Here is an 11790-nt window from a genome sequence, read left to right as displayed (position 1 = left end):
CAGCGGGGACGTATGATGATGACGGGAGCTGATGATGATGAATTAATAGTTATTATTCAACAAATAGACTACTAATATAACAATCTTATTTATATTAAGTTTTGATATTTAGTCATTGTTATTTTGTCCAATTATCATATTTTAATTTGCTTTTTGTTTAATTTTTTTCGGATATATTATAATTTATCTGTTTATGTATATAAAAAATAAATTTACCTTAATAATTGTCGTCTCTGCTGAGCGCCGAGTGTCCGTGGATTAAGACAATCACACCAATGTCGGTATCCCTCCCATCCGGTCACTGGAACAAATATACACATATTAACAGTGGTAGAGCCCACTTTAATATCTTCACAAGAATTGTCCTCGTCCGGTGAAATACCACGACCACACAGAAGACAGGCTTCAAGTGGAAGCTATTCCAACTACAGTCTGATGAGTGTGCGTCCCGGAGACCTAATTTAGTCCTCTTTCCCTTCCCACCATTTTTCTTATAAGGAAAGGATGTGAAGTGGAAGTTGACATTCCGGATGAGAGGATGCATGGAAAGGGAAAATATTTTCATTCAGTGCATCCTCTCCTCCGTGGATTAAAGGTAGACAACGCATATGCAATTGTGTATGTCTATGGGCAACGGTCACTTCGCTATTTCAGCGATTTCAGGTGACCGCTTGACACTTTGTCATCCATAATATCCTTCACCGGCATTCAAAAGGTTAAAACACTTGACTTACTATATTTTCTGAATTAAATACATCTATTGTCCAATTAAATAACTAACAATTGCATTCTGAGACCAAAAAATATACAAAAATTTCATACCCTGTCATTATCTTTAACAATATGTTTTAGACGGGGATTTTAGTCTTAGAAACCCACGATAAGTACACTTAGGTGTACTCACAGTCTTCAGGCATGGTCCTGGCGGCCATGTCTCTGAGTCGTGCGCTGGTGCTGGCGCGCTGCTGCGGTGCGAGGAAGCGCGCGAGGCGACGCCTGGCTCGCTCTATCCACTCCTCATCACCTGATATCTCCACCTGGAACAAAGTATATAGTATAAGGATAAGCGAGAAACTAAGTTTAGAGAGAAACCTCTATAAGCGAGAGTTATTATCAGATCCCAAAGGACCTCCATAAGTGAGAAACTCTGGTAAGAGAGAAACTCGGTAAGCGAGAAACCTTTATAAACGACAGTTATTACCAGATCCCAAAGGAGCTTCAGAAGTGAAAAACTCTGGTAAAAGAGAAACCTCTTAAGTGAGTCAATATTCGTTCCCGAAGAAAACAAGCGCGTAATTCGGTCAAGAGAAAAACATTGTGTGTGTCATTGTCCGGTCCTAAACGACCTTCAGTTAAGAGAAACACTGGTAAAAGAGAAACCTCTATAAGCAAGAGTCATTGTTCTAGTCCCAAACGACTTCTATAAGCGAGAAACTTTTAAGAAGTAAAATTAGTAATAATTAAATTAAAAAAGGGTCCTGACAGACAGACGGATGGACAACGAAGTGATACCACTATTATCTAGTTATTGTCAGGTACTAGGACCTCCATAAATGAGAAACTTTGGTAAGAGAGAATCCTTCATAAGTGAGTTATTGTTCTAGTCCCAAAGGACCTCTATAAGCGAGAAACGTTTAAGAAGTAAAATTAGTAATAATTAAATTAAAAAAGGGTCCTGACAGACAGACGGATGGACAACGAAGTGATACCACTATTATCTAGTTATTGTCAGGTACTAGGACCTCCATAAATGAGAAACTTTGGTAAGAGAGAATCCTTCATAAGTGAGTTATTGTTCTAGTCCCAAAGGACCTCTATAAGCGAGAAACTTTTAAGAAGTAAAATTAGTACTAATTAAATTAAAAAAGGGTCCTGACAGACAGACGGATGGACAACGAAGTACCGTTTTTTCCTTTCGAGTTACGGAACCCTAAAATAGAAACCTCTATTAGCTAGACATTGTCAGGTACTACGACCTCTATAAATGAGAAACTTTGGTAAGAGAGAAACCTCTATAAGCGAGAAAAACATCTCACTCCTTCGGACTCTAACATATCCAGATTGGACTGTATTCTGTTTCAAATATTATGCATATATCTAAATTGTTGCAAAATAAAAAGGAAAAAAAGACAATAATATGTAAAAGAGCGTCGGTGGCTCAGTGGTCAAGCACTTGACTTGCAATCTGCAGGTCCTGGGTTCGAATCCCGCCATGTACCAATGTGTTTTCCCATTTCCGATTTACAAATGTACATTTATCCGACGTTCTTACGGCGAAGTAAAACATCGTGATGCTGCACATATCTGAGAGAGTCAAAGATATGTGTGAAGTCAACCCGCAGTTGGTCAGCGTGGTTGACTATGACCTAGTCACATAACTTAGGGTAGGCTCCGAGTTCCTCAGTGGGGATGTATACTGAGCTGATGATGATAATAATGTAAAATAGTGGAAAAATAAAGCTTATATAATCTTGTATACCTTGAAAGTGATGGTCGAAGCGGCTTTGAAGTTTTCCAACAATTTGCAGAATCTTTCAACAGCAAATCTGTAAGAAAAAATACATAAACATCTTAAATTCTCTCTTATTGTAGATTTCTATCTAAATCAGTGCTTTCCAATGTCGTCCAAATATACAACTATAGTTCAGGTTGACCTTTGTGGTCCAGGTGAACCCTTTTTTTCCAGAGAGGAATGCTTTATGCATACTCCGCACCCCGGAGTGGGGGGACGCGGTAGTTATGTGGGATTCTCCTCCATAGCGGAGGCATACCCACTAAACCTCTCTGTTCCTCCAACGCATCGGGACGGGGCCACGGGCACGCTTTCGCTGTCATCCAGGTGAATCCTTGGGGTAACAGTAAAGTAACAATTTCGTAGGAATTACGAGAGAAAAAAAATTGTAAACCTAAGGCTTATTATATAATTAAATACTAGCTCTCGCCCGCGACTCTATCCACACAATCACATTTAAAATATTAGTAAGATTAACAAACTCAAACTTTTTTTTTATATCATTAGGTGGCAAACGAGCGAGCGGTCACCTGAAACCACTGAAATAGCGAAGTGACCGTTGCCCATAGACATACGCAATTGCATATGCGTTGTCTACCTTTAATCGACGGATGAGAGGATGCACAGAATGAAAATATTTTCCCTTTCCATGCATCCTCTCATGCGGAAAGTCAACTTCCACTTCCCATCCTTTCCTTATAAGAAAATGGGTGGGAAGGGAAAGAGGTAGTCCTATAGTATTTAGGCCTCCGGGACGACAACATCTTTAAATTAGACATAGTACTTTAACACTATAGTCATCTCTTTCTACTCACTCTTTTTCAAATGGTCTCTCATACTGTCGACAGAGACAGACTTTGTGCACGATGTTCTGCATAAAGTCACTCTGCTCACATAGACGGCTCAGCTGTTCTTGAACCACGGCCGCACCTGGAAATTAAAAAAAAACCATTATATTATATATAATGTTTAGAAACTGTAACTATCCCCCCTAATTTAGGGTAGGCTCCGAGCACCTCAGTGGGGACAAATAGTGAGCTGATGATGATGATTACATAGATATAAAAATATATATATATGTTTGAATGTATACATACCATCATCACCAAAGTGCAGCCTCTGCAGACGAGCAATATCCCACTCAGCTGGTGGACTGGGTGTGCCGGCGCGCAGTCGCAGCGCGCGCATTATTCCCGTTGCAGCAAATGTATTACCACCTGGACATAAATATCTCATTTAAAAACAACATAAAAAACAACATAAAAAAAAACAATAAATATATATTTTACTAATATTATAAATGTTAAAAATTTTGATGTATGGATGTATGAAATTATCTCCACAACGGTTGCATCGATCTTGATGAAATTTGTCATAGTAGAATACAGTCTGGAAGAACATATATACTATTAATTAAGTTATTTTTATTTCCACACGAACAAAATCGCAGGCGACAACTAATAATAATATTATAAATGCGAATGTTTAGATGTATGTTAGAAGATATCTCCAGAACAGCTGTACAGTACTTGATGAAATTTTACATACATATAGAACATAGTCTGAACACATATACTATTTTTTTTTAATTTCACGCGGAGAGTCGCGGACGATTGCTAGTTCTTAATATAAGGTGTGAAACGTACAAGCACTTTCGCTAAAATAGTCTAAGAAAAGTGCATTAAATAGACAGGAGACGGGACATTTATCCATAGTATATGTCCCTTTTCTTCCCTAGTTCTCTACCTACAATTTGGCATGCTCCTGTGTTGTAATCCCGTGATGTATGTATGTGTTACATTTACATATGTACATTTATCCTATGTTGTTACGGTGAAGGAAAACATCGTGATGCTGCACATATCTGACAAAGTACCGTCTCCCACAAACAGAAGTCTTTGATCTCTGCCCACCCCTCTTGCAAACATGCGTGAGTTTAAACAATATCACTAACTATGAGCCAAGGACCAGACAAGACCGCGCAGGAAGCAATGCAGTGCGGCCGCGTTGTGAGCCAAACATAGGCACTGCCGACAATGACACCCGAACATCGCACGATACGACCATTCAGAACGTGCTGTCTCCACACTCCTGGACACAAAGATAAATATTAAATAAATAAAAAAAAACAGCACTAAAACACTAAAAGAACAGACACTTTCAAAAAAAAAAAACACGGACCCCCAAAATACAACACGGACCCCCAAAGATATAAAATCAACACCAAATTTTTTATATATTCAAAGAATCAAACTAAATAGCCAAGTTATTGGTGCCCATAGACATCTAAAATTGCAGATTGCGTTGCAATATTAGCACAGAAAAAAATATTTCCCCTTCCTATACATCCCCTACTTTGTACAATCCACTTCTCTTTCCCATTCTTTCATTATAAGAAAAAAGTGAGAAGGGTAAGAAGACTTAAATTATGTTTCCGGCTTTTCAATTAAACACAGACCCCTCAACTACAACACGGACCCCCTAAAACCTTCGCATTTAGTTGGATGGACAGATGGATGTTAGAAAATATCTCCAGAACTGCTGCATGGATCTTGGTGAATTTTGGGTATACATAGAGAACATAGTCTGGATGAACACATAAAAAGTTAACTTACATCTCCGTTCCGATGAGAGTATACATAAGAGCGCTGATCTCACACCAGGATCTGAACACACCGAGCAGCCACTCCTCAAGAGCTTTGAACTTGCCAACATCCTCCTGTCTACCTTCACTCACACGCTCCGCTTCTGTAAATAAATAAAAAACTCATCATCAGCTCAGTATACATCCCCACTGAGGGGTTCAGAGCCTACCCTAAGTTAAGGGTGATTAGGCCATAGTCAACCACGCTGACCAAGTGCGGGTTGGTGGTTTTGTTGACAAAATGTGGGTAGTCACGAAATTTTAACAAATAGTTATTGAATTACTACTTAAACCCAGGACCTGCAGATTGCAAGTGGCCTAGCACTTGACTTGCAATCAGCGGGTCCTGGGTTCGCATCCGGCCATGTACCGATGTGTTTTTCGATTTCCGATTTACATATGTACATTTATCCTATGTTGTTACGGTGAAGGAAAACATCGTGATGCTGCACATATCTGACAAGAAATTCAAAGATATGTGTGAAGTCAACCCGCACTTGGCCAGTGTGGTTGACTATGACCTAGTCACATAACTTAGGGTAGTCTCCGAGCCCCTCGGTGGGGACGTAGAGCTGATGATGATATTGAATTACTTGCAGATGTGGTACAATATATTTAAATTTAAAAAAAAATCATATCCCAACCCCCAAAGATTAGTAGGGGGTGCAATCCATAATGTCAATTTTTTATATTCCTTAACTAAAACCAGCTAAATATCAAACAGGTACTATTAGGAATAGTTTATAATTGGATTACTACCGCAGACATAATGAAGCAACGCTGCTTCCTCCTCCGGTGTGACAGGAGGCTCTTCAAAGATGAACATATCACTGCTTGACAGCCTGCGAAAAGAAACATGAGTTTCCATTAATTTAAATCTGTACGAAAATATATATTTTGTGTTCTTCCAGACTATGTTCTATATGTATGACAAATTTCATCAAGATCTGTTGAGTTGTTCTGGAGATATCTTCTAACATACATCTAAACATTCGTATTTATATTAGTAATAATTAAATTTAAAAAAGGGTCTTCACAGACGGACAGACAACAAAGCGATCCTATAAGTTCTGTTGTTTCCTTTCAAGGTATGGAACCCTAAAAAAAGGGAAAACAAGAAACCCAACTGACTGAGGCTCTAATGTATGAAATAGCATCGTCTATTTATTGTTTTTAAAACAATAGTGAAATTTTAATCTATATATATATATATCTATATATATAAAAGAAAGTGGTGTTAGTTACACTATTTATAACTCAAGAACGGCTTTACCGATATGCCTGAAAATTAGTGAGGAGGTAGCTTAGAGCCAGGAGACGGACATAGGATACTATTTATTCATTTTTTTTTGTAAAAACTAAATAAATGGGAATGTTTAGATGTCTGTTAGAAGGTATCTCCAGAACGTCTACATGGATGAAGATGAAATTTGTCATACATATAGAACATAGTCTGAACATATAGTTAAGTTATTTTTACCTGATTACTGGACACCCAATACCTCACAGATGTAACTTTGATATAAATCTATACTTACATGTCAGGTTGTGAGTCCATGACCTCTTCATCATCATCTAGGGGTTGATCATCCCTTACAGTCTCTTCCGCTGAGGCTAGCAGCTGTAAAGATAAGTATCGGCATACATCTGACGTTCTTAAGGTGAAGGAAAACATCGTGATGCTGCACATATCTGACAAAGTCAAACATATGTGTCAAGTCTTGCACTGGACCAGCATTCACTATCACATACTCTCACTTAGGGGAGGTGCAGACCCTCAGTGGAGACCTATAGTGACCTGAGATGAGAATTGTGACAGGTAAATCAATTCTTGGATGTCTTTTTGTTGTACCATATGATACATACCTGCAGAATGTCTTCATGCCTGATGAGAAAGTGTTCCGGCTCCGGAGCTGGGCCACTACTCAGCAGGGGCAAGAGGAACTGCCCCAAAGCTGGAGCTTCCGCCTGGAAGAAACATCTTACATGTAAAATATCAAAAATATTAACTTCTAAATTAAATTGTCATAATTTTAACATTTGCATTGACTCTTGTAATTTTTTAAATAGCAATCAAACAGTTAATTTACAAACTGACCGGTTCCTTTGGGTAATCGTTGGTATCCACCTCCGCAACAACAGCTGCCTCCTTGCCTGACGATGTATCCGATAGACCAGCTAAAAGATATCTTACATTAATTAGTTGCACGCGACTTAGTTATCGTACTAATATTATAAATGCGAATGTTTAGATGTTTGTTGGAAGATATCTCCAAAATGTCAGAACGGATCACAATGAAATTTGGTATAGATGTAGAAAATAGTCTGGAAAAACACATAGGCTACAAGATTCTTTTTAATTCCATGCGTACAGAGTCACGGGCGACAGCTAGTTATTATATACGATCAATTACACTCACATGCGTCTTCCATCTCGGTCCATTGATCATCAGAGTCGGAGTCAGCGCCCACATCAGAGGCGTCCGAAGGCGGGCCACGCCGACTACGAAAAGTCGAACGGCGAGCCACTGCGCTACGAAGACGTGATGCCTGCATACACCATTTTTTTTTTAAATCATAAATGGCAAATGAACAACCTTAATACGCCTAAATAGGCGTTAAATCCTAAATAGACATTGGCAATTGCATATGCGTTGCCTACCTTTAATCAACAGAGGAGAATGTACAGAAAAAAATCCCTACATGTGCATCCCCTCATCCATCCACTTCCCATCCTTTCCTTATAAGAAAAAGGTTTGGCAGGGAACAGCGAACTAAAATTAGTCCTCTGGAACATACTCATCAGACTGGAGTTTGAATAGCTTTGCACTTGTGGTGTGTTCTGTGTGGTCTTGGTATTGCATTGTGTAAGCATTTGTGCAAAGTAATAAAGTGTTTAAAACCTATGCTAAACTTATCCACACGGTCAAAATCTTTATATATATAATTCTTCTGTGAGTGTGTATGTCACTGAACTTCTCTCAAACGACTGGAGCGATATTGATGAAATTTTTTCTGTGTATTCAAGGGGATCTGGGAATGGTTTAGATTCACAATTTTCATCAAATATTAACTTCATATTAATTTATTCAAACTAAAGACGTGTAGACAGGACAACGTCTGTCGGGTCCGCTAGTATACATATGAAACAATATAATCTTGCTGAAATCTCGACTTCTACACTCGTTGTCATTATACCTGTATATAAATTCAATAAGGGAGGAATGTACCTCCTTGCCCTTAGCAATGGGCCTGCGACGCGGAGGTGCCCTAGACCTGCCGGCACCTCGCCGCCCCGACCATGACGATGATGATGAACCACTGGCCGAGCTGCGGTGACCCATCTGGAAGATCAATAATTGTTCAATATAATTCTAATCTTACTAATATTATAAATATAAAAAACTTAATTAGTGTAGCCCACCCATCCATCCATCTACAACACATCCATCTTAACATTAACATTTATAATATTAGTAATTTAAATAAAAGCAACTTATAGCAAGCAACAATAAATAGTATCCTATGACCGTCTCCTGGCTCTAAGCTACCTCCTCACCAATTTTCAGGCATATCGGTAAAGCCGTTCTTGAGTTATAAATAGTGTAACTAACATGACTTTCTTTTTTATATATAGAATGCATGAAGGTATCTCCTGAATGACTGCATGAATCACAGTGAAATTTGGCATAAAACATAGTCTGGAAGAACACATAAGCTACTAAGTTTTAACTCCGCGCGGTCGGAGTCGCGGGCGATAGCTTGTTTATAATAGTAGTTACATAAATAATCTCACTGAATTGTGTAAAGCAGATATAATTATGTTTTATCAACATATAATAACAGAAATATCACTTGTTGATTGCAAATTATTGCAAAAATGTTTATTTCATTTCTTTTCATCGAGTTTTTTTTATTTAAGAATGTTGAAAACTTGTATTTATTAAACTGGCGATATTCTGTTGCAATATGAAATTTAAATAAAACCTAATAATATATCTTAAGATTGATTTAAAGATTGCTTAATATCATACTAGGTCTCACTCATAACTCCATCAGCGGGAAATTAAAGAAAAAATCTTAACAAGTAGCCTATGTTTGCTTCTAGGCTATGTTCTATATGTATGACAAATTTCAGCAAGTTCCATGCATTTTGGAGATATCTTCTAACATACATCCATCCATCTAAACCAGTGGTCCCCAAACTTATTTAGTCTACTAAGTCTAAGTCTAAGTCACTTTGAGAATTATATATTTTTTGTGTTTATAACTTCAAATTAAATTAATTAATTATTGTGACCTATATATGTATATTAACGGAGAATTCTAAACGAAACTTTTACTATAACCCGCAACTTAAGACCTTCAGCACAAGGGGGCCTTATCGCCCACTTTGGGTAAGAGTGATATAAACATTCGCATTCATTACTGTTTCAATTCAAAGACTAAACAATAGACTAAACAGCAAATATTAAAATTATTAGCATTAAAATTGTAAATTCCAAAATAATTCTGATTGTAACATAAATATATAAGAAAAACTAATCTTAGTTTACAATAGCACTTCATTTTATATCAAAAAATAAATAAAGAAGTGAAACATTGTAATAGCCGCAGTTTACAGAACCTAAGTTTGACATTACTGCTTCTGACATTACTGTTCATGTTAACTTAAGTTTGACATTACATTAAGACATTATTTATCTTTGTGCATGCATCCAACACAGTTGTAGAGTTGTAACCTCGGTAACCTTGTTCGGAAACCATCTATAACATATACAATTTACTAACGGCCACCTGTGACTACATCAGAATGTAACAAAAACTTCCCGTGTACATCAGTTACCTTCTGATTAAAGTCCCATCAAAATCGTTCCATACCAGAGATTACAATGAAGAAACACAGAGTTGCACATAGACAATCAGAAACAGAAATACGTAAAAATTGTGTATACAAAATTAACATGTATAGATTATTAAGACATATTGTATTTAAGATTAGATAAAATAGTGTAGCTTCCCAACAGTAAAAGAAATATTCAAATCAGTTCAATAATTTCAGAGCCAATGCAATCGAATCTTTCAAGAGAGTCAGTCACTCATAGGTCTCAGCACTTGACTTGTAATCTGCAGGTTCAAATCAAAATTCAAAGAAATGTGTGAAGTCAACCAAGGATTGGTTGACTTCTTCAACACTGGGCGTGGTGGACTATGGCCTAGTCACACCTCTAACTTAGGGTAAGCTCCGAACCCTTCAGTGGGGACATATTGGATGATGATGAATCAAATATTTCCTCTTTATAAAATTTATATAGATAAAAAAATTAAGAAATTATAACAACTTTTCATTCAATTTAATAGTATTAGTATGTTTAATTAAGATGAAACTTTAACTATATTAGCTTTATTTCAACATTCTATATTAATCATTAAAATCAATTTATGAAAAATTTTTAAAAGGTCATTTTGTAAGCAAAGTGTAATATAAAATGTCAAGGTTGAAGAATGCATTTATTCAGATGTAGACATAATATGTACTTTCATATCAAACTAGGTCCCACTAGATTGCATATTGATATAAAGGTAATGAGAAAATCGTACAAGATACAAAAATCAATACATCGCGACATATTTTTTCACAGCCTAAATAATCAAGATTTTCATATTGGAAACAATGTTTAATTCTAATACTTTAAAATAATCATAGTAATACATTATGTAGAACAAAAGACTTATTTCATGACTATCGATCGAATAAAAGACATGATATTTGTTATTGAACATCATAGATGAAACAAATTTTCAGGATCAATAACTTTCGTACTACGCATATTTTCCGACATTATTGAACAAAGAGAATACTAACAGCAATTTCGAAGAGCGATGGGAAGTCCTGCTGTGGTTCTCCGTCAGCTAAACCGGCCAGTAGACCGAGCTCAGCACTCAAGTCTGCCAATTCAGCACCGATCCTGTCCGCCCGATCGGCGTCACCCAATTCATCCTTTAATATGTCCCCGATCTCGTCGGAGACCGCCGCCACTGCTGAATACACCTCATCCGATGGCACACCTTCCCTGACCACTTCACCGCCAACGTTCATCTCAGAATCCTCCGATGTCCCGGACCTACTGCGCCCTGAACGTTGCTCCATAGAAAACATCATTTACGAACCAAATCGAGCACCGGATCCGATAAACGAAACATCTAAAAACACGTTAGATAACGTCTGATCACAAGAACACAGGCGATTCGGTCGTAGAAAAACGAAAAATCATTTTTTCCTAAATACCGATGGATCGCGAACTTTTTGACAATACCAATATGGCGACGATATTTTTAGGTATTTGTGACCAGCCGCGAGTGGATAGGATAATGTGTCTGATTGTATATGGCAACATTACTGTCACATTTCACTTGTAATGTCTTGAAAATTGCATTTTGCACGGGATAAAACCATTTATTTCATCGAAGGGCAGCTGGAAATGCTTTAAAAAGATGCACCAAATCAATAAAGTTACATTAACACCATTAATTATACGTTAACTCTTCGATTAGTCAATTTTTATTCATTGAAAACCATTTAGTGTGATACAAAATGTATGTTGTATATGGGATTGCGCTTTAATTTGCACAA

General features: G+C 37.3%; 1 protein-coding gene across 2 annotated transcripts in view; it reads right to left on the bottom strand.

The window, feature by feature from the left end:
- LOC106126001 (uncharacterized) overlaps nt 1–11514 on the bottom strand; it is a 38507-nt gene extending 26993 nt beyond the window's left edge. For both annotated transcript variants that reach the window (XM_013323423.1, XM_013323425.1), the window contains exons 1-14: nt 11023–11514; nt 8387–8500; nt 7577–7706; nt 7255–7334; nt 7023–7124; nt 6695–6777; nt 5916–5998; nt 5128–5260; nt 4467–4603; nt 3610–3729; nt 3328–3442; nt 2480–2546; nt 905–1037; nt 217–301 (exon numbers count right to left, since the gene is read on the bottom strand). In XM_013323423.1, coding sequence (XP_013178877.1) covers nt 217–301; nt 905–1037; nt 2480–2546; nt 3328–3442; nt 3610–3729; nt 4467–4603; nt 5128–5260; nt 5916–5998; nt 6695–6777; nt 7023–7124; nt 7255–7334; nt 7577–7706; nt 8387–8500; nt 11023–11319 — 1679 coding nt within the window. In that variant the 5' untranslated portion in view covers nt 11320–11514. The remainder of the gene's footprint in view (nt 1–216; nt 302–904; nt 1038–2479; nt 2547–3327; nt 3443–3609; nt 3730–4466; nt 4604–5127; nt 5261–5915; nt 5999–6694; nt 6778–7022; nt 7125–7254; nt 7335–7576; nt 7707–8386; nt 8501–11022) is intronic.
- Nucleotides 11515–11790: the final 276 nt, after the last annotated feature.

Source organism: Papilio xuthus, unplaced genomic scaffold (assembly GCF_000836235.2).
Source record: "Papilio xuthus unplaced genomic scaffold, Pxut_1.1 DF825355.1, whole genome shotgun sequence".
In the NCBI taxonomy this organism is placed as follows: domain Eukaryota; kingdom Metazoa; phylum Arthropoda; class Insecta; order Lepidoptera; family Papilionidae; genus Papilio; species Papilio xuthus.
The sequence above is the reverse complement of the archived record's forward strand: the minus strand, read 5'-3'. Positions and strand labels throughout refer to the sequence as shown.